At 29.8% G+C, this 20,530-nt stretch overlaps 12 protein-coding genes across 12 annotated transcripts; 5 read left to right on the plus strand and 7 right to left on the minus strand. All coding sequences in view use genetic code 12, as the record gives it.

The window, feature by feature from the left end:
* Nucleotides 1-6: 6 nt before the first annotated feature.
* Nucleotides 7-1,631, plus strand: PHR3 (1,3-beta-glucanosyltransferase; the record flags this gene model as incomplete). The annotated part of the gene is made up of 4 exons (XM_064885432.1): nucleotides 7-129; nucleotides 192-317; nucleotides 383-643; nucleotides 711-1,631. 4 exons carry the CDS (start codon nucleotides 7-9, stop codon nucleotides 1,629-1,631), a joined length of 1,431 nt encoding a protein of 476 aa, XP_064738813.1.
* A 95-nt stretch (nucleotides 1,632-1,726) lies between these two features.
* On the minus strand, nucleotides 1,727-3,456 carry RJT21DRAFT_35879 (uncharacterized protein). Its single transcript, XM_064884294.1, has one exon. It carries the CDS (start codon nucleotides 3,274-3,276, stop codon nucleotides 1,822-1,824), a length of 1,455 nt encoding a protein of 484 aa, XP_064738814.1. The 5' UTR covers nucleotides 3,277-3,456; the 3' UTR covers nucleotides 1,727-1,821.
* A 135-nt stretch (nucleotides 3,457-3,591) lies between these two features.
* Nucleotides 3,592-4,506, plus strand: EXM2 (Exm2p). Its single transcript, XM_064881790.1, has one exon. The coding sequence runs from the start codon at nucleotides 3,667-3,669 to the stop codon at nucleotides 4,432-4,434; it is 768 nt and encodes a 255-aa protein (XP_064738815.1). The 5' UTR covers nucleotides 3,592-3,666; the 3' UTR covers nucleotides 4,435-4,506.
* STE24 (zinc metalloprotease) lies at nucleotides 4,507-6,077 on the minus strand. Its single transcript, XM_064881791.1, has 2 exons — nucleotides 5,967-6,077; nucleotides 4,507-5,848 (listed from the first exon to the last, which is right to left on the minus strand). The coding sequence occupies exons 1-2, from the start codon at nucleotides 5,982-5,984 to the stop codon at nucleotides 4,511-4,513; spliced, it is 1,356 nt and encodes a 451-aa protein (XP_064738816.1). The 5' UTR covers nucleotides 5,985-6,077; the 3' UTR covers nucleotides 4,507-4,510.
* ATP2 (F1F0 ATP synthase subunit beta) lies at nucleotides 6,078-8,628 on the minus strand. The gene is made up of 2 exons (XM_064879824.1): nucleotides 8,477-8,628; nucleotides 6,078-7,908 (listed from the first exon to the last, which is right to left on the minus strand). Exons 1-2 carry the CDS (start codon nucleotides 8,587-8,589, stop codon nucleotides 6,513-6,515), a joined length of 1,509 nt encoding a protein of 502 aa, XP_064738817.1. The 5' UTR covers nucleotides 8,590-8,628; the 3' UTR covers nucleotides 6,078-6,512.
* Nucleotides 8,629-8,809: 181 nt separating this feature from the next.
* On the minus strand, nucleotides 8,810-11,982 carry RJT21DRAFT_120619 (histone demethylase). The gene has a single exon (XM_064881792.1). It carries the CDS (start codon nucleotides 11,513-11,515, stop codon nucleotides 8,963-8,965), a length of 2,553 nt encoding a protein of 850 aa, XP_064738818.1. The 5' UTR covers nucleotides 11,516-11,982; the 3' UTR covers nucleotides 8,810-8,962.
* A 111-nt stretch (nucleotides 11,983-12,093) lies between these two features.
* On the plus strand, nucleotides 12,094-13,081 carry PRO3 (pyrroline-5-carboxylate reductase). Its single transcript, XM_064881793.1, has one exon. The coding sequence runs from the start codon at nucleotides 12,232-12,234 to the stop codon at nucleotides 13,054-13,056; it is 825 nt and encodes a 274-aa protein (XP_064738819.1). The 5' UTR covers nucleotides 12,094-12,231; the 3' UTR covers nucleotides 13,057-13,081.
* On the minus strand, nucleotides 13,082-13,757 carry RJT21DRAFT_120621 (uncharacterized protein). Its single transcript, XM_064881794.1, has one exon. It carries the CDS (start codon nucleotides 13,590-13,592, stop codon nucleotides 13,155-13,157), a length of 438 nt encoding a protein of 145 aa, XP_064738820.1. The 5' UTR covers nucleotides 13,593-13,757; the 3' UTR covers nucleotides 13,082-13,154.
* Nucleotides 13,758-13,810: 53 nt separating this feature from the next.
* Nucleotides 13,811-15,937, plus strand: SUB2 (ATP-dependent RNA helicase). Its single transcript, XM_064881795.1, has 2 exons — nucleotides 13,811-14,074; nucleotides 14,741-15,937. Exons 1-2 carry the CDS (start codon nucleotides 13,855-13,857, stop codon nucleotides 15,817-15,819), a joined length of 1,299 nt encoding a protein of 432 aa, XP_064738821.1. The 5' UTR covers nucleotides 13,811-13,854; the 3' UTR covers nucleotides 15,820-15,937.
* On the minus strand, nucleotides 15,938-17,233 carry RJT21DRAFT_126725 (uncharacterized protein). Its single transcript, XM_064882872.1, has one exon. It carries the CDS (start codon nucleotides 16,875-16,877, stop codon nucleotides 15,945-15,947), a length of 933 nt encoding a protein of 310 aa, XP_064738822.1. The 5' UTR covers nucleotides 16,878-17,233; the 3' UTR covers nucleotides 15,938-15,944.
* Nucleotides 17,234-17,912: 679 nt separating this feature from the next.
* MET15 (bifunctional cysteine synthase/O-acetylhomoserine aminocarboxypropyltransferase) lies at nucleotides 17,913-19,238 on the plus strand (the record flags this gene model as incomplete). The annotated part of the gene is made up of 1 exon (XM_064883015.1): nucleotides 17,913-19,238. One exon carries the CDS (start codon nucleotides 17,913-17,915, stop codon nucleotides 19,236-19,238), a length of 1,326 nt encoding a protein of 441 aa, XP_064738823.1.
* Nucleotides 19,239-19,397: 159 nt separating this feature from the next.
* Nucleotides 19,398-20,513, minus strand: RJT21DRAFT_114187 (uncharacterized protein; the record flags this gene model as incomplete). Its single annotated transcript, XM_064880230.1, has 1 exon — nucleotides 19,398-20,513. One exon carries the CDS (start codon nucleotides 20,511-20,513, stop codon nucleotides 19,398-19,400), a length of 1,116 nt encoding a protein of 371 aa, XP_064738824.1.
* Between the last annotated feature and the right edge of the window lie 17 nt (nucleotides 20,514-20,530).

Here is a 20,530-nt window from a genome sequence, read left to right on the forward strand (position 1 = left end):
AAAACAATGAAATATAGTGTTATAAGTAGGGGATTAAGTTTCCTTTTCCTCTGGGGATTAGCCAAGGCCTTTATTCATCCAATTACAATTCATGGTCATTATTTTGTTGACACAGTTTCAAAGGAGCCGGTAAGTTACTATATACACTTCAAATACATAAGAGCGATACTAACTTTATTATATATATATAGTTTTTCATTAAAGGAGTGGATTATCAACCTGGAGGATCTTCTGGAGTGACGAGTCTTAAGGACCCTTTAAGTGATCCTGAAGAATGTGCTAGAGATATCCTACTTTTTCAAGAATTAGGAATCAATGTTTGTAATACCTATAATTAATTTATGAATGTATAAATAGAAATGGTCTACTAACTATCCTATAGACAATTCGTATTTACTCAATTAATCCAGATCTCAATCATGATGTTTGTATGTCATTGTTGGCAGCAGCAGGTATATACTTAGTCTTGGATGTCAATTCTCCTCTACCTAATCAACATCTTCATAGATATGAACCTTGGGCTTCTTATAATATTGATTATCTAGAACATATATTTAAAGTAGTAGAACAATTTTCTTACTACAATAATACTTTAGGATTCTTTGCAGGTAATGAGATTGTTAATGATCCACAATCTGCTAAAGTAAGTACTACAATTTTAAATTATATTCTAAATGTTTATTCTTATTCTAATTCTAATTTTGTTATAGAATTCTCCTGCCTATGTTAAAGCAGTTATAAGAGATTTAAAAATGTATATAGAATATAATTCTCCTAGACCCATTCCAGTGGGATATTCTGCAGCAGATGATTTGAAATACAGAATCCCTCTAGCTGAATACCTTGAATGTATTGATTCAAATCCAGCAGAATCTGTTGATTTCTATGGTATTAATTCATATCAATGGTGTGGAGAACAAACTTTTTATACAAGTGGTTATAATTTACTTGTCGAAGATTATAGTAAATATAATAGACCAATTTTCTTTTCAGAATATGGATGTAATGAAGTGTCACCAAGAATATTCGAAGAAGTTAATTCTCTTTATTCGACTGATATGATAGATGTATTCAGTGGTGGGTTAGTTTATGAATTTAGTCAAGAGCCTAATAATTATGGTTTGGTAGAAATATTAGCAAATGGTGATATTAAATTACTTAAAGACTTCACTCTGCTTAAGACTCAATTTGAATTATTACCTGATATTAATTATAATTATGTTGCTAATTCTATGAGAAGAAATGCTAAGGAAATTCAAGCCAAATTAAAAAAGCAAAAATATGCCTTACCAATATGTGATAATTCTTATGATAACCTTGATATATCAAAGGGAATACCCCAAACTCTTGCCGAAGATATGATTGAAATAGGAGTACAAGTTGCAAGAGGTAAATATGTTGATCTTGATCCTGTCATGCTAAGTTCAAAGTTTAAAACTTTTGAACCAAATGGTGAACTTCATTTAGGTGAAAAATCCATTATTCCAGTAGTTGATATTATGTCAGGAACAGATATTGTGAGAAGACCACATATTAAGGGATTTAACAATTGTACGTATAATGACACCGAAGATGACTTATCAGAAGATTCTAATTCTGATTCTGATTCTGAACAGGAAGAGAGTCCTTAAATTAAGCATGTATAGATTCAGATTTTCTTATAATCCTTTTTTCATGAATTACATTACTAACTATTTTATTATAGCTGCTTCGTCAATTGTTAGCACAACAATAACTAAATTTTATGCATTACTTGTTGTTATATTTAGTTGCTATAATTTGATTTATTAGATAAATTTTCCCTTATAGAACAAGTCGATTTTATGCTGTTGTAGGATTTCTATTAAACAATGACTGTAATTTATAGTTTAGAATTGTAACAGTACATTTTGAATCATTTGATATTAATAGAGGATCTAATAATTTAGTCCAACCTACTCTATCTAAACCTTCAACTGTGAGATCATTTGTGGTTGACATAGTGAAGCCACACTTAACACATGTTTTAACTGTTCTCACCGAACATTCTTTAGAGAGAACAATGGTAACATTTTCGATACACCCTAAATATTTTAGTAAAGTTTCAAGATTATCTGTTGGATTTTCCCATACATCTTGATCATTATCATCATTTTTGTGAGCATTACTATGATCAAAACATTCTACTAAATCAAAATTTCTTAACACTAAATTCTTTAAACTTGAATATCCACCATGACCAGAACATAATAATTTAAAGAATTTATTATATTTTGAATAATTAAATATATGTTTAGAATATTCTTTACTATAGAATATCGATGATGATAAATCAAGAATTAATGTGGAAAGTTTATTATTCAATTTTATGAAATCAATTATTGATAAATCATTCCCTGATAATACATTATTTAATTCTAATATTTGAACATTATCAAAAATAAATGAAGATACTAATTTCTTATTAGGAACTTTCCTTTTATAAGTATTAGCATAAAGACATGAATTTAATGTTAATTTATTAATATTAGAAGAATATTTATTGGTTGAAGATAATGATAATAATTTAAAATCATCAATAATAAAACTAGTTAAACATAATTCATTTATAGCATCGAAATTTGATAAAATTAAAGATATATGTGATAATTTGAATGGAATAGACCAACCAGATTGAGTTTTCAATTCAACTTTTTCAATATGTCGATGATTATTTTTTATAATCTTCTTTTTATTAAAAATTGATGAAAATGATGTAGAAGGTATTAAAGAATTTTCTATTGGGAATGCAAATTCAGGAGCTATTTGAGAAATAGTTAAAACTTTTAATCCATAACTATTATTCAATAAATTAGAAAAACATGATATATATTCATCAAAATTCCAAGTAGGATTTAATGAAGATTCTGCATCAATTTTATAACTACCAGCTATTGTAATTTCAAATTTTGTATTTTCTTTAATTAATGGATTTATAAATTCAATTTCTTTAATGAAATTTATTTGACTACTGGTATGATTATCTATTAAAAGATGTTCATGAGCAAATTTTTTAAAAATTCTCGAGGATTTAAATGTTAACTTATTATATAAATATGTCTTATCTATAATAGTTTTAAATCTTTTACATACTAATGATAATTTTAGTAAGGTTTGAGTATCTTGTAATGCAAATATGTCTAGTAAGATTTCATAAGGTAATGAACAAATATGATAAGGAGGATATTCTATTGGTATACTTTGAAATCGAGATTTGTCTATCGACTTCTTTCTCCCTATTAATTGATACCTCTTCATTGTTAGATTAGGTGTACGGCTAACAATAGTGGAGTGATAAATATAAAATATGACTTTGTACTCTGTACTTTTGTATGGTCAAGTTTTCTTTAACGTTATTTAACTGTTCTCTTTACTACAACTTAACTTATACTAGACTTCACTAACTATACAGACCTCTCTTAAATAAATGCCTGTATTGTATTACTGTGAAATAACCATCTGTATTCTTCGCAGCTCTATTTTCTTTTTTTATTTTTTTTATTTTTTTTTAATTTTTTTAATTTTTTTTATTTCTATGGAACTGCTTATCAGTCACTATATAATAGTATAGTATAATATATATTATAATATATATTATAATAGTATTATAATAGTATAGTATATAATATATATATAACATCACACAATATGGCAGAAGACCAGAGGCGGCTCCTTGAACAACTTATGGGAAAGGATGCTATGATAAATCCCATAGCCAGTCGAAGAGAACCAGATATGTCAAGTCCTCGAGTTTGTAAAAGTTTCCTAGTAGGAACATGTCCACATGATTTATTTGTAGCTACAAAACAAGATTTAGGTAAATGTCCAAGATTACATCTTCAAAAGCATAAATTAGAATATGAATATCGAACTAAAAAATTAGGAGAAACATTTCCTGAATTTGAATATGAATATTTTAATCATATTAAAGAATATATTAATAAATTAGATAGAATAATTAATGATGCACAACAAAGATTAACTCAAACAAGTCCTGAAGAAAAATCTAAAATTGAAAATATAACTAAAGAATTAGATAATTTAGATACTAAAATTGGATTAATGACTCAAGAAATTGATTGTTTAATTAAAGAAAATGAAATTCAAAAATCCTTATATGAAACTATAAAACTTAATGAATTATGTAAAGAACGAGAGAAATTAGCTGAAAATGCTAGAAATTTAGCTGAAAATGTTGGTCAAACTTCTCAACAAAAACTTCAAGTATGTGAAGGTTGTGGAGCTTATTTATCAAGACTTGATAGTGATAGAAGATTAGCTGATCATTTTGTTGGTAAAACTCATATGGGTTATGTACAAATGAGACAAGCATATGATGAATTAAAGCATAAAATGAAGAAGCTGAAGTATAATGGAACAACTTATAAACCAAAGAAATCGATGGTAGCATACTAATGATAATAATAATATTTAACATGTATATACAAGTTTGCATATAGACGGAATACAGAATATATATACTATATATATTTTAATCTTCCTTAAGAGGTTTAATACCCTTACCAACTTTTTCCTTTGAAACATAACCTAAAGCAGATAATCTTTCGGATAAAATTGGATGAGAATGATGATATGATGAATATAACCAATCAGCATCCATAGTAGATAAGTTTTTACTTAATAATTTAATTAATGAAGTACTTAAATCAGAAGAATAACCACATTTTTTAGCATAAGCATCAGCCTCAAATTCATGTTTTCTTGATAAAGAATTCATAGCGAATTGTAAAACAAATTCAAGAGGTCCAAAGATTTCTGAAAATAAGAGGAATCCAACCATAGTTGGTTGAACAGTTGTAAAACCAAAAGTATTGAATAATGAAGAATTATGAATAAAAGCACTGAAGGAAGAAAACATGATTAATAAATGAATTTGAGCAAATGATAACATTTTTGGAAGATGACTTAATTTCCAATGACCAATTTCATGAGCTAAAACTGCAACAGTTTCTTCAATAGTTGAATGATCAATTAAAGTATCAAATAAAACAATTTGTTTACTCCATGGTAAACCAGTAAAATAAGCATTAGAATGAGAAGATCTCTTTGAACCATCAATAACATATAATTTAGTTAAAGGAAATTCTTGTTTTGAAGCTAAATCTTCAATTGCTTCCTTTAATTTTCCATCTTCTAATGGAGTAAATTTATTAAATAATGGTTGAATTAATGTTGGGAAAATAGTCATAGCCACTAATTGAACAAATAATACAAAGAACATAGTATAAATAATAAATGAATCACCAAAATAATCAATAATCTTTAAGAAAGCAGCGACAACAGGAGAACCTAAAGCAATAGTAAGACCAAAACCTTTAATAAGATCAGCAACCCATAAACCAATAGTTTGTTTATTAAAACCATATTTTTCTTCTAATACAAAGCTATAATAATAAGAACTTGGTAAAGAAGTTATAGTTGAAACTAATTGAGCAACATTAAATAAAAAAATTGATTGAGTTATAACACCTCCCATAAATTTAGGTAAAATAAATGAAAGTCCTGACATAAGAGATCCACTAAAATCCCAAAATTTAAATAATAAATCATATTTAATAGTTATTAAACTTTCAATTAATCCAAGAGTACTTGTAACAAATTTAAATTTAGCCTTAGATCTTGAATAAGCTTGAGATTTATCAAATGTTTCTTGTGATACCTCTGCTTTTAAACTATTTGGAGGACTAGTCTTTTTTAACACTTGATATTGACGATAATCTAAATAAGTATCAACAACAAATCTTCCTACTGTTAAACCAGTAAGGACAAGTTTCCAATCAATAGTTGGACTATCAAGGAATGAAAAATTCTATGGGTTAAGTTAGTAAAATGAAATTTATAATAATAAAACTTTCAAAGTTTTAGTATAGTGTCACATATACCACATGTACTACACACATACTATAACTAGAATACTGCATACATACTTGTGCTAAGGAGAACATGGTTCAATTGATTCAAACACTGCTCAGTATATTAGTGGAAGGCAATAGTTAATGTTCAGGAATTTTTCACGATCGCACTTTCATTTTATGTTACGTACCCCAACTGTGAAAATTGTGCGCACTACTTTTAGTGAAATGTCTTAAGTTGTACGGCACCATGAACTTACAGTACTTACAGTACTTACAGTACTTGCAATTTACAGAATTTCTCAGTGTCAATGTAGTCGAAATGGAATGCTTAACATGTGCTAAGTAAATCTGTTTAAGTGGTATGTTTATGTTCCCACTCTTACTAAAGCTTACTGAACATACTAGCACTAGTTAACTTACCCTATTAGCAAATACTGCGAATGTGGGGTGCGAACAAAAATAACAACTACAACTACAACTACTTTACAACAGATTTAATATCTAATAACGTTAAATTCTTTTAGTAATGATTATCTTTTTATATAATATAAAAATCTTCTTTTGGATTGCATAGAAATTATATAGCGAGGACAAATGATTAGTTGTTATGAATCAAATCTATTTAGATTCAGCAGCTAATTTTTCAGCCTTAGCAACAACATCTTCAATACCACCAACCATATAGAAAGCATTTTCTGGTAAGTGATCGTATTTACCAGCTAAAACTTCCTTAAATGATTTAACAGTATCTTGTAATCTGACTAATCTACCTTCGATACCAGTGAAAACTTCAGCAACAGCAAATGGTTGAGATAAGAATCTTTGAATCTTTCTAGCTCTTTCGACAGTTAATTTATCGGCTTCAGATAATTCATCCATACCTAAAATGGCAATAATATCTTGTAAAGATTTATAAGCTTGTAAAGTTTGTTGAACGTTAGTAGCAACATCATAATGTTCTTTACCAACAACGGCAACATCCAATAATCTTGATTTAGAATCTAAAGGATCGACAGCTGGGTAAATACCTAATTCGGAAATACCTCTAGATAACACAGTGGTAGCATCCAAATGGGCAAAAGTGGTGGCAGGAGCAGGATCAGTTAAATCATCAGCTGGGACATAAACAGCTTGAACAGAGGTAACAGAACCCTTCTTGGTGGTGGTAATACGTTCTTGTAAAAGACCCATATCAGTGGCTAAAGTTGGTTGATAACCGACAGCAGATGGAATACGACCTAATAAGGCAGACACTTCAGAACCAGCTTGAGTGAATCTGAAAATGTTATCGACGAATAATAAGACATCTTGTCCTTCTTCATCTCTGAAGTATTCAGCAATGGTTAAACCAGTTAAAGCAACTCTAGCTCTAGCTCCAGGTGGTTCATTCATTTGACCGAAAACTAATGCGACTTTGGAATCACCTTCCAAGTTAATGACACCGGTTTCTTTCATTTCACGGTATAAATCATTACCTTCTCTAGTTCTTTCACCGACACCAGTGAAGACAGAGAAACCACCATGGGCTTTAGCAATGTTGTTAATCAATTCTTGAATGAAAACGGTTTTACCGACACCGGCACCACCGAATAAACCAATCTTACCACCTCTAGCGTAAGGAGCTAATAAATCGACAACTTTAATACCAGTTTCTAAAACTTCAGCAGCAGTAGATTGTTCAACAAAAGTTGGAGGATCAGCATGAATTGGGTTTCTTTGTTTACATTCAATTGGACCTCTTTCATCAATTGGTTCACCAACAACGTTAATAATTCTACCTAAAGTACCTCTACCAACTGGGACAGAAATTGGAGCACCAGTATCAGCAACTGGAGCACCTCTGACTAAACCTTCAGTACCATCCATAGCAATGGTTCTGACAGTGTTTTCACCTAAATGTTGGGCAACTTCTAAGACTAAATCTTGATCACCGTTCTTTAAGGTTAAAGCATTTAAAATGGCTGGTAAGTTACCTTCTTCGAATTGAACATCGACAACGGCACCAATAACAGCTCTATAATAAAATTTCTGTTAGTATATAACAATCTTAAAAATATTAAGAATATTTATAATTTAAATCAATCAATCATCATTAATCTACAGTAATAATTATAGTCAGTCAAGTTGAATAATTTGGTGTTGCTCGCTATCACAAAAGGGAGAAAAATTGAAAAATTTTATTGGCCCGGCAAATTTTGGACAAACGAAAAAAGCTCATAATGGCACTAGTAAATTACATTGACACTAGTCAACATCGAATGAATAAGGTTGGAATTTATATTGTAGATAGTTGTTGAAGTAGTTATGAATCCAATTGTAGAATGATTGAGCTTGATACTAATTTGAACGAATTTAAAATGATTTATATAGATCATACTAGTTAAAAAAAACTAAATCATGACATGGATAACATCCATCTTGAAATTATACAATTCATCAATTGAAAAAGTATAAACGTTCATAATGATGTATATCATGATTGGTTTAATCCACTAGATTCCATTCGATTGACTCGATTGATTATCTTTAGATACAATGAATTGATCCAAACATTTAAATTTAATTAAAAGTTGTATACATACCTGACTTTACCAACAGGAGCAGCAGTAGCTAAACCTCTGTTGAACATGAGGTTACGCTTAGCAGCAGTGAATGCATTGCGTGAAGCAGTGTTAAATAATCTTGGAAGAACCATCGTTAGATATTTAACTTTGACTGATAAACTAAAGAAGAGAGGAAGTAGTAGTGAAAAGAAATGGTTTGAAGACGTTGAAAAAAATGCTAAACTGAGCGAGTCTAGGACCGGCGACATTTGTGAGGTAAGAGACATTGTTAACTATGTGTGTGTCGCACTCCTCCTCACTCTAGCCAATTAAATTCGTCCTTTGCCATTTTGTATGGCGGGAATGGTCTTTGCGAAGTTTTATTTGTTTGATTGGTTTGACATATGTGCAGGATAGGCTATGAGACACACCTATTTTTGCTGCAAAATTAATTATAACTTATAACTACTACTTACAGAACATATTAACTATATACATATATATGTATATATACACACACTTAACTTATTGGATTTCTTCAAGATTTCTTTTGGTTTCTTTAATTAATTCCTTTAATTGTGAAGGGTATGTTTCGTATAATAAGATAGAACCAGTAGGAACATCTCCACTTTCTTTATCAAATACTTTAGTACAACATTCTAAACATAATAATACACTATCTTTCTCATTTAATTTCTTCATAGAAGAAAATTTTTGTACCATTGTCATCTTACCCATCATTCTTGATGATAATGAAGCTGATGATGAAGAATTAGATTTCATTCTACTACTAGTAGCTAAAGTTCTAAGATGATGATATTCACCTTCAATTTTATTTTTAGCATTCTCACTAACATCTACTGGATGTTCTTGTAATCGCTTAGATCTTCTTTTAGTGAAACCTTCATTTTTGGCGTCTAATTCTTCTTTAGCTTTACGTTTAGCTTCATTGACTAATTGATCAAATTGTGCCATCATACATAATTCTTCTTTGGATTCTTCTTTGAATTCTTTTTTAGATTCTTCTTTAGATTCTTCTTCACTAACAAGATCAATAACTTCTTTAAATCTTCTAGAACTTTCATTAGCACTAACTAATTCAGCTCTTTCAATATTGCTTGTTAAATTAACTTGTTCATAAGGTGAAGCTTTAGGTGTCAACAATTGTTTAGGTTCTTCTTTAATTTCTTTCTTATCAATTAATCCTGAATGTTTAGAATATTGGAATCGACGATCCTTATTATTAATAATACAATATTGATATCCAAGATGGGTCTTACATATATCACATAACGGTTCATCTTCTTCATCATCACCATAATTTTCATAAATATCGTAATTAATATTACTATTATTCTTTGACCTTTTAATCTTCTTAGGTTTATATTCAACATTAAATTTAGATTTATCAATTTTAAAGAGGTATTCATTCTGCCTCATCATTTGATCCTCAAATCCTTTTAAACTTTTCTTAACCAAATTAATTTGATTACGATGTATTTTACCGCGTTGACGATTGAAGGCCCTTAAGATATTTTCCAATAATTGATAATGATTGAAGACATTTTCTTTACCTATACTCTTATAATCATTAATTGACTTCTCACCAAATTCTAACCATGAATTCATGGTGAAATTCACTGCCTCATTAAAATTAAATCCACAATTAAATCCAGCATGATATACTCGAGGGTAAGTGATTATAAATTCTCCAGGATTCTGATCAGCATAAACACATTTAATTCCATTTTCAACCAACTTAACTGGTGACAACAATGTTACCAACTGATGTAATAAATCAGGCTGTCTCTTAAATAAATCAGGAGCTGAATCTCTCATTAATTTCTCAAATTTATCTGCTTGTGATGAAGGAATTCCATACCATTTCTTAGTGGCACCTAAATGACAATAATTTGCTGATAAAGTATAATGATCTTCAACATGCCAACAAAATGTTGATAATAATGAACCAATATATATCCAGGGTATAGTCATTCCTGAAATAGCAGTACTGATATAATTTAGAAGAGAACCATTAGCAAATGGTAATTTTGTTAAATTAAATGGATGATTAATATAAAATTGATTTGTGGCATCGTCAAGTTTTATACCAGGGGTATCCATCATTGGAAATCCACTTATTTGACCAGGCTTTAAATTATGAATATCAGCACCATATTTAACCTCCAAATCTGACTTCTGAATATCAACAAATTCCCAGAATTTCTGTTCAATAATATCTACCGTCAATGGTTTACCATTATTATACTTATTGATGAAATCTTGATCAGCTTCTAAACATAAATTATAAAATTGACGTAAAGAATATTTAACATCTACTTCTTCTTCAAATCCATATTCACCAGTTCCAATTAAACATTTATCACAATACCAATTACTCGAAGGAATTGAATTGAGAGGAGTAGGTAAACAGAATGTATGATATGGATTATCACAATTATCACATAATAAAGTTAGAGATGGATGATCATGTTTACCACATATCAAACAATTATCATACTCATCTTCAGAATCACTTTCAGGGAATTCATAATTTGAATTATGTTCTTTAAGAAAATTGGAATAACTTCGAATATTAGTATTGAATTCAGTTTCTAGTTCTTGAGAATCATGAGCTACACCAAACTGACTTTTCAAGTCTTTCCATTTTGTTCTTGACATATTCTTAATACCACCCATACCATCTACTTTAATAAACAAATCATAATAATATACTTTTACAGGGTGATGACCCTTAGCTGGTTTGGCTGTGAAATACTGTTTCAATTGACGTTTCCGACGCATCTTAAGAAATCGATTAATATTATCAGAAAATAATTGTCGAGATCTAGTAGTAATACCAAGATCACTGATTCTTTGTAATCTAGTATGAAAGTTAAAGTCTTTCGATATCAGAAATTGTGGATTCCAATTCTCAGGTGGTACTATCTTGACTATACCATATTGTGCACCTAATTTAGCAATATCAGCTCGAGAAAGGTATTCGATGGGATCACTAAATTCATCCATATTAGGATGAAGCACCGGACATGGAGTTAACAAGTCCTTTCTAAACATTGTCAAAATAATTTAACTATAGTAGAAGCAATTCCCTTTTAATAAGAAGAGAATACTATGACCAATATGATCAGAGAACTGTCGTTATAAACCGAACAATTTTTTAAAAAAATTGTATATCAAAGTCCCAAACTATTAGTGTGAATCAATAGCCAATACTTGAGCGACACTAGTTGGATAACTTTTATAAGTATTTTTAATACTTAACGTACCTAATTTGGTGTTGAAATTAAGTCCTATATATCCCCTTTAAGGAAGCTCGAAATAATTTAATCGTGAAATCCGCACAACGGTTTTAGCACTATATGAATTGCAACGTCAATTAGTACTCTAATTGTATTAACCCCTAAATCCTTTATTAAACTATCAAAGGTTGACTAGACGTTTTTGCAAAAAGATCTACAAAATATTTATCACTATTCTGCAGCTAGATATGAGTGCAGTTTGCGATATTGCAGAGTTCGATCTGAATATTTTGGAACATCAATATGGCCAGATTCCATAGTTAAAATTGCCAACTTTTGACGCACTACATTAGACTTCCCAATTAGGAAGGCATACTCCAAAATTAATTTCAATTGCCGAGTTGGAAAATTTGGCAACTGAGTGCGATAGTGAAAAATTGAGTCAAATATAAAAGTAGCATATTTGGTAGGTTTGATAATAAAGTTATTTCTATATATTTATTAGAACTTTACAATCGATAAGAAAGAGAGATGAAAGATTATACAATTGTCGTTTTAGGATGTGGTGTTATGGGAACCGCTGTATCTTCAGCAATTCTTAAGGCTAAATTTGAACCATACCCCGCTAGAATCATTGGTTGCACTAATTCTTCCAGTACTAATGCACTTTTAGAATCATCTTTACAGCATGAAATTTTTGAATATTCTTATGGAGTTGAAGCCAATACCAAAGCAGTATCTGAGGCAGATATTATAATACTTGGATGTAAGCCATATATGTATCAACAAATTTATGAAGAAATTAAATCTGGATTAAGAGGAGATCAATTACTTATTTCATTATTAGCTGGTACTACTATTTCAGAATTAGAGATTTTCACTCCATATGTTGCTAAAGTTATGACAAATACTCCTGCTAGATTCGGAGCTGGTACAGCTGCTATTGCCTTTTCAAAACTTGCTGAAGAAAAATATGAAGATTTAGTTTTAAAATTAATTAGTCCAGTTGGTGAAGCCTTTAAGATCGATGAAAAGAATATGGATGCTGCTACTGCATTAATTGGTTCAGGACCAGCCTTTTGTTTATTAATGATGGAATCATTAATTGAAGGAGGTGTTAGAATGGGATTACCATGGGAAGTTGCAAAATTATCTGCTGCTAAAGTTATGGAAGGTACTGCAAAAATGGCTCTTGAAACTAAAGAACATCCAGCTATATTAAAGAGTAAAGTATGTACTCCAGGTGGTACTACCATTGGAGGTTTATTAAAAATGGAAGATGCAGGTGTAAGAAGTGGAATTGCCAGAGGGGTAGAAGAAGCTGCTAGAATTTCAGCTTCATTTGCAAAGAAATAAATCACACTAAATATATAATTCATATAAATAGTCTATTCTATTCTGCATATATACAAATATTTACTACCTTTTTCTTCTATTTACAAATATGTATATACTTACTTTTCAGTATTCTTTTGATGAGAAAGGAAAACATCAGTGAAAACACTCAAATCGTCTTGTTTGACTTGAATGTTAGCCTTTTCAAATGCATCCTTTAATTTACTTAATTGTTCTCTAATATCTTTGTCAGCAAAAATCCTCATCATTTGTGTAATTGTTGGAGGTTTACCACCAGTCAGCATACCTTTAACTTCCAATAAGTCTTTAAATCCATTAAGTAATTGACCAATTTCAGGATTTGTTCTAATAGTTTCAGTAAATTTTTGTATCTTCTCTAATTGCTCAGCCGTAGGTTCAGATTTATCTTTTCCTCCAAAGAATTGTACTGGTCTAGTATATGAAAATGATCTAGTAATGGTTCTTGAAGATACCCTTATACCAGAAATTGGGATATTTCTTAAACATGATCCTGATTTAATGAGTGGTCTCAACATCTCTCTTGTACTTGATAATATATATACTAATTAGATCTTAGCTAGGTATCCATTATCTTATTAAAAATGTCTTCTATAAAAATGTCTTACCAAAAAATGTCCAGCAATGTCGGCAGCTGACGTCGTGGAAATACCACTTGTTCGTTCCACGTAGTTGTGAAAAATTCGAAGGTCGAGAAAACGGGCAAACTTTGTTTATTCCTATTCATTCGACATCAGTCAATCTATCGATCAACCAACTAGTTGAAGTTATAAGATCATTATGTCTAACGAAGGCCAAGAAGAATTATTGGATTATTCCGATTCTGAAGAAATTGCAGTTCCAACCACTACTGCCTCTACAGATGCTACCAGCAATGATACTGAAGCTGATAAGAAAGGTTCATATGTTGGTATTCATGCAACTGGTTTCAGAGATTTCTTATTAAAACCAGAATTATTGAGAGCTATTGGTGACTGTGGTTTTGAACATCCTTCTGAAGGTTCGTATACTTCCCCCCTCTCTACAAAAGTATGATGGTACCTTCCTTTGGTTGAATAATACATAATAATAAAAAAAGGACATTTCCCAGACTTGATTTATTCTTTCTTCATTGAAAGTCATTAAAAATAGAGAATGCTGGTCATTCTTATCATTTCATACCATTTATTTGTTTGAGTGAAATTTATTGAAAATGGTTGGTTGAAGTACTAAGTACTTTCCTTAATTTCTTCCTCCCTCACTTATCCACCACAAATTTCCTCCTCATCTTGAAACAATACTCATTTAGAGTAATGTTAGTAGGTAAATTAATTACCTTCTTTTTCATATAGTTAAGTTGACTCTTAACTAGATCTACAATTCATTTCGAATCATTTTATTCCCGATTCATTTTTCTCTTTTCTGTCAAAGAAATTTCATGATCTTTAAATTATTTCATAATTTCTTTAGATAATTTAAGTGGTGGAAGAGAAGAAGGGGAACTAATTCCATATATTTCAAGTATATGTTGGAATGGAATAAAGTGTCATGATAGAAGAGATGATAATTAAATCAATCTGAAGTTTACCTCTCAAAGGGGACTTTCTTTATTTATATTATTCACAATGGAAAGGGATATCATTATATGACACTGTAAAATAAATTAATTAACTAACACATTTTTTAGTCCAACAAGTTTGTATTCCACAATCTATTTTAGGTACTGACGTTTTATGTCAAGCCAAATCCGGTTTAGGTAAAACTGCTGTTTTCGTTTTATCTACGTTACAACAATTAGATCCTATTCCAGGTGAAATTTCTACTTTAGTTATCTGTCATACTAGAGAATTAGCTTATCAAATTAGAAATGAATATGCTAGATTCTCTAAATATATGCCAGATGTTAAAACTGAAGTTTTCTATGGTGGTACTCCAATTAAGAGAGATATTGAAAAATTAAAGAACAAAGATACTTGTCCTCATATTGTTGTTGCTACTCCAGGTAGATTACATGCTTTAGTCAATGATAAAGCTATTAGATTAGCCAATGTCAAATCATTCGTTATTGATGAATGTGATAAAGTTTTAGAATCTATTGATATGAGAAGAGATGTTCAAGATATTTTCCGTAGTACTCCACATCAAAAGCAAGTTATGATGTTTTCAGCTACTTTATCTCAAGAAATTCGTCCAGTTTGTAAGAAATTTATGCAAAATCCTTTAGAAATTTACGTTGATGATGAAGCTAAATTAACCTTACATGGTTTACAACAATACTATATTAAATTAGCTGAAAAGGATAAGAATAGAAAATTATCTGATTTATTAGATTCCTTAGAATTTAATCAAGTCATTATTTTCGTTAAATCTACTCAAAGAGCTAATGAATTAAATAAATTATTATGTGCTTGTAATTTTCCATCTATTGCCGTTCATTCAGGTTTACCACAAGAAGAAAGAATTGAAAGATATAAATCTTTCAAAGAATTCAATAAACGTATTTGTGTCTCCACTGATGTTTTCGGTAGAGGTATTGATATTGAAAGAATTAACTTGGCTATTAACTATGATTTACCAAATGAAGCCGATCAATATTTACATAGAGTTGGTAGAGCTGGTAGATTTGGTACTAAAGGTTTAGCCATTTCTTTAGTTTCTACTAAAGAAGATGAAGAAGTCTTAGAAAAGATTCAATCTAGATTCGATGTTAAGATTACTGAATTCCCAGAAGAAGGTGTTGATCCATCTACTTACATGAACACCTAGGTTGAGCTGTTGGTGTTTTATTAAAATGATTATGTAGTTTTATAGTTTGTTTAGTTTTATCACAGTATTACACTTCGAAAAGAATAAAGGAAAATATTATTATTAAATATATGATATATGTATTGTTATTTACTTAAATCTACACATATATCATCGATTAATTTAAATGCATCTGTCAAATCCGATTTGGGAATTAAAAACCATTCGACATGTATATTATAATCGGAATTAAATGGTGTAGATTTATTCAGCTTATTCGTTCGTTTTGCAGCATTTTCAGAACATCCTGTACAATATAAACTTCCACCTCCATACTTTTTATGTAAGGTTTTATGAATGGTCAGTTCAATACTTCTAACGTTTTTAGGACAATAAAATCCTTGGTTACGAAAACTTTCATAATGGGGTAAGGTATCTTTAGCCTTAGAGGTATTGGAATCCGATATAGCTAGTCTATTAAATAACTTGGTAAGGTCCAAAACAAATCTACGAAAATCCCGAATTTCGCTTAATGAGACTTGGCCGACCCGAGCCTGTCTATCACTCACAAAATCAGATTTTGAGGGTACAACCACAGTTAAATCATGATTACATTTTGATTTCCATTGAAATAATCGTTCTTGAACAGACTTAGTAGTCATACCGATTTTCACAAGGATAAACTCTGAAGTTTTTGAATTAAATGGAACCCATTTATTGTGATGCCTTGATTTTATTTTAGGTAAATTTTTAACCAGTAACCACTCATTTTTATTAGGCTGAAGTAGAAATGAAAGAGTATAAACATAGATATATCCCGCCTTATCAGAATTTGTAGAAACTCCGATTGTTTCAATTTTGTTAGTAGAAGCTTCAATAGGTTCAGTTTTAGTTATAGTTTTTGTTTTAGTTTTAGCTTTAGCTAATGTATCATTGTTTTGATCGCGTCGTTTGTTGGAAAATTGGGGACCACTTTGATCTTTATGATAATGACAGAATTCTTGACCAACAGGAGCTTTCAACTTACATCTTAAACCTTTAAGAGTAATACCTTTGCACTGTAATTTTGAATTGACCATTCTGGGCTTTTAAATCTAAAGCCACGTAAAAGAATCAGTTGTTTACTAAATAGTTTTTGTATTTTGGAGTCAAAAAAGATTTGTTCACCCTGTGGATCTTAACAACTTTGTTAGTTACAAGGGAAGAGATCATACTTTACAGTAGCCATTTGAAATACTGTCGGTTTTGAAATTACAATTCTATCACCAATTATGCGAGATAATGCGTTATAGAGAAATTTGGACTTTCGTTCCATCTATATAAGTAATACATATAAGTAATACATGATTGTAAGCCAAAATAAAATTTACAGGTACAAGTATAAATAATAAACAAGTGGATACTTGTATTTTGGCTCACAATTGTCAATACGAATCAGTATAATTACATCTTAGGATTTTTTTTTTTGCAGCTCAGGGATAATCTGCAATGTGCAATTCAGACTTGTAGTTAGGTGATGGGTTATTTTTGTTACTCCTATTATATTTACTACTAATTATCTTTATATTATGACCCTTGGGCATATGCTATGATGTTATTTAAAAATAATTAGCAGTTATTAAATGAATGTCGTGATAATTTAACGATACATCTCCAGATGTTTTTAATATGCTCAGGCAAGTTATTCAATAGGTATTAATTCCATATTCGGATTTCTCTGTCCTTTGAGTCTTTAGTCTAAGACCAGAAAATTATTTTTAATTTTAGAAAACTGTGGCACGTGAAATGAAGTAACCTTATATATATGCAGTACCTTTAATTGCAGCCGACCAAAATTAACTAATTTCGCTCCTTAAGCGGTGAAGCCCACTACAGTGAATTTACTTATTGTAAAAATTATGGGTTGATTCATTATTATGATAAACTGTGGTTAGTGGGGACTTTATACCCCATAACTCAAAATTAATTTTTCACTTTGTAGTATTTAAACTTGTAAATTTCCATATCAATTGATTTTCAATTGTTTTTATTATAATTAATTTTAGTTTATTCATTTAATTGTATTTTAATTTTAATACTTGTAATTCAATTAAATAGATTCCTTTTATATAAAAATGTCTGAAAATCTTCATTTTGATACTCTTCAATTACATGCTGGTCAAGAAGCTGAAAAGCCACATAAACCAAGAGCTTATCCAATTTATGCCACATCTTCATATGTTTTTAATGATTCTAAACATGGAGCTCAATTATTTGGTTTAGAAGTTCCTGGATTTATTTATTCAAGACTTCATAATCCAACTGTTGATGTTTTTGAACAAAGAATTGCTGCTTTAGAAGGTGGTATTGGAGCTGTTGCAACATCTTCTGGTCAAGCTGCTCAATTAATTGCTGTTACTGGTTTAGCTCATGCAGGTGATAACTTTATTTCAACTTCATATTTATATGGTGGTACTTTTAATCAATTTAAAGTTGCCTTTAAAAGATTAGGAATTGAAGCAAGATTTGTTAATGGTGATAAACCAGAAGATTTTGAAAAATTAATTGATGAAAAAACTAAAGCTATTTATCTTGAAACTATTGGAAATCCAAAATATAATGTTCCAGATTTTGAAGCTATTGTTAAAATTGCTCATAAACATGGTATTCCAGTTGTTGTTGATAATACTTTTGGTGCTGGTGGTTATTTAGTAAATCCAATTAAGCATGGTGCTGATATTGTTGTTCATTCTGCTACTAAATGGATTGGAGGTCATGGTAATACTATTGCTGGTGTTGTTATTGATTCTGGTAATTTCCCATGGACTGAATATCCTGAAAAATTTCCTCAATTTTCTAAACCTTCTGAAGGTTATCATGGATTAGTATTGAGTGAAGCTTTAGGTAAAGCTGCATTCATTGGTCATGCTAGAATTGAATTATTAAGAGATTTAGGTCCAACTTTAAATCCATTTGGAGCCTTTTTATTATTAACTGGTCTTGAAACTTTATCATTACGTGTTGAAAGACAATCTTATAATGCTCTTAAATTAGCTCAATATTTAGAAAAATCTCCTTATGTTGCTTGGGTTTCTTACTTAGGTTTAGAATCTCATCCAAGTCATGAATTATCTAAAAAATATTTGAATCATAAGGGTCAATATGGTGGAGCTCTTTCTTTTGGTGTTAAGGCTTTACCAGCTAAAGAAGGTGATGATGATTTTTCAGCTGCTTCTGTTAAAGTAGTTGATGGTTTAGAAATTGCTTCTAATTTAGCTAATGTTGGTGATTCAAAGACTTTAGTTATTGCTCCATGGTTTACAACTCATCAACAATTATCTGATGAAGAAAAAGTTAACTCAGGTGTTACTAAGGATTTAATCAGACTTTCTATCGGTACTGAATATATTGATGATATAATTGCCGATTTTGATCAATCCTTTAAAAAAGTTTATCAATAGATTTGATACTCAGTAATCTTATTTCTAGAAGCTTGATCTCAATCTCTTTGTTGTTTTGATATTGTTTTATACTAATTTCATTTCATAATTTGATGTAATCTAATTTATTTCAATTAATATATAATTTATATAATTTATATAATTTATACACACATTAATTTATATTCTTCTTCTTCTTCTTCTGAAAAGCTTATCCTGAATTGATGTACAAGTAATAAGAAAAGGTTGAACTAAATTAACTGTACGCAATAACAAACCCCTCATATCACTATCTTCTATTTCAGCTATTCCAAATTTTTCAAATGCTGAATTCATCTTAGAGAGAAATGAATCTGACATGATCTCTAAAGTCAACTGGAGAGAAACTATACCTAAATAACATAAATAGATTATTAAAAGAATCATTATTGAAGCAGAAGTCGAAAAGTACTGACATATCCATAATTCTATAAATAATAATCCCAAAAGGCATACTAGAATAAGATTAGCCAGGCATACTATTTTCAATACTGTTGAATAATATTCCATTTGATAAATATTATGAATAATCTCAAGTGCTTCAGTATCTAAGTTTGTATAACCTGTATCATTTTTAATAGATTTAGTATAAATATCATCTAAAGTTTTCAAAGCATGAGAATAAGTTGTCGAGAGGCTATCACCTAATTTAGAAGGTTCATCAGATTTAGATATTTCTCCCAATTGATAACCTATATCTTTAACTAAACTTGAAAATATATCTATTCCATTTGAACTTAAACAAGTTTCTTTCATTGTATCTTTATTAAATCGACAAAATCCTCCAAAATTAACTTTATATAGATTATTAGTTGATAATGTATCAATTTGTTGAAGATAATTATTAGCAGATTTATTATCATAATCAGAAATACTTAAATCTTGGGCAACATATGATATCATTTTTAATCCTTCTCTAATACCTGATAAAGAATCTTTAGCACTGATTGTTTTATCTGTAATTTCAAATGTATATAGTGGATGACATTTTAAATATCCTGAATTACAAGAAAATAATAAACAAACGTACACAGTAATATATGTTATTATGATAATCATTGCCATTAACTCAAAACAAGTACTATTTGATAACCATATATTAACCTCATGTAAAATAATACTTGATTCAATCCAATACCTTTTAAAATACTCATGTATTGTTTGATAAGATGATTCAAAATATTTACGTATTGATTTTGGTTGACAAAATGATTCTGAATCTAATGGTTGTATACTTTCAATCGGTTTCAATACCATCGATTGTTCGTTATATT

This window comes from Scheffersomyces amazonensis (assembly GCF_036850825.1).
Source record: "Scheffersomyces amazonensis strain UFMG-HMD-26.3 chromosome Unknown RJT21scaffold_3, whole genome shotgun sequence".
Classification (NCBI taxonomy): domain Eukaryota; kingdom Fungi; phylum Ascomycota; class Pichiomycetes; order Serinales; family Debaryomycetaceae; genus Scheffersomyces; species Scheffersomyces amazonensis.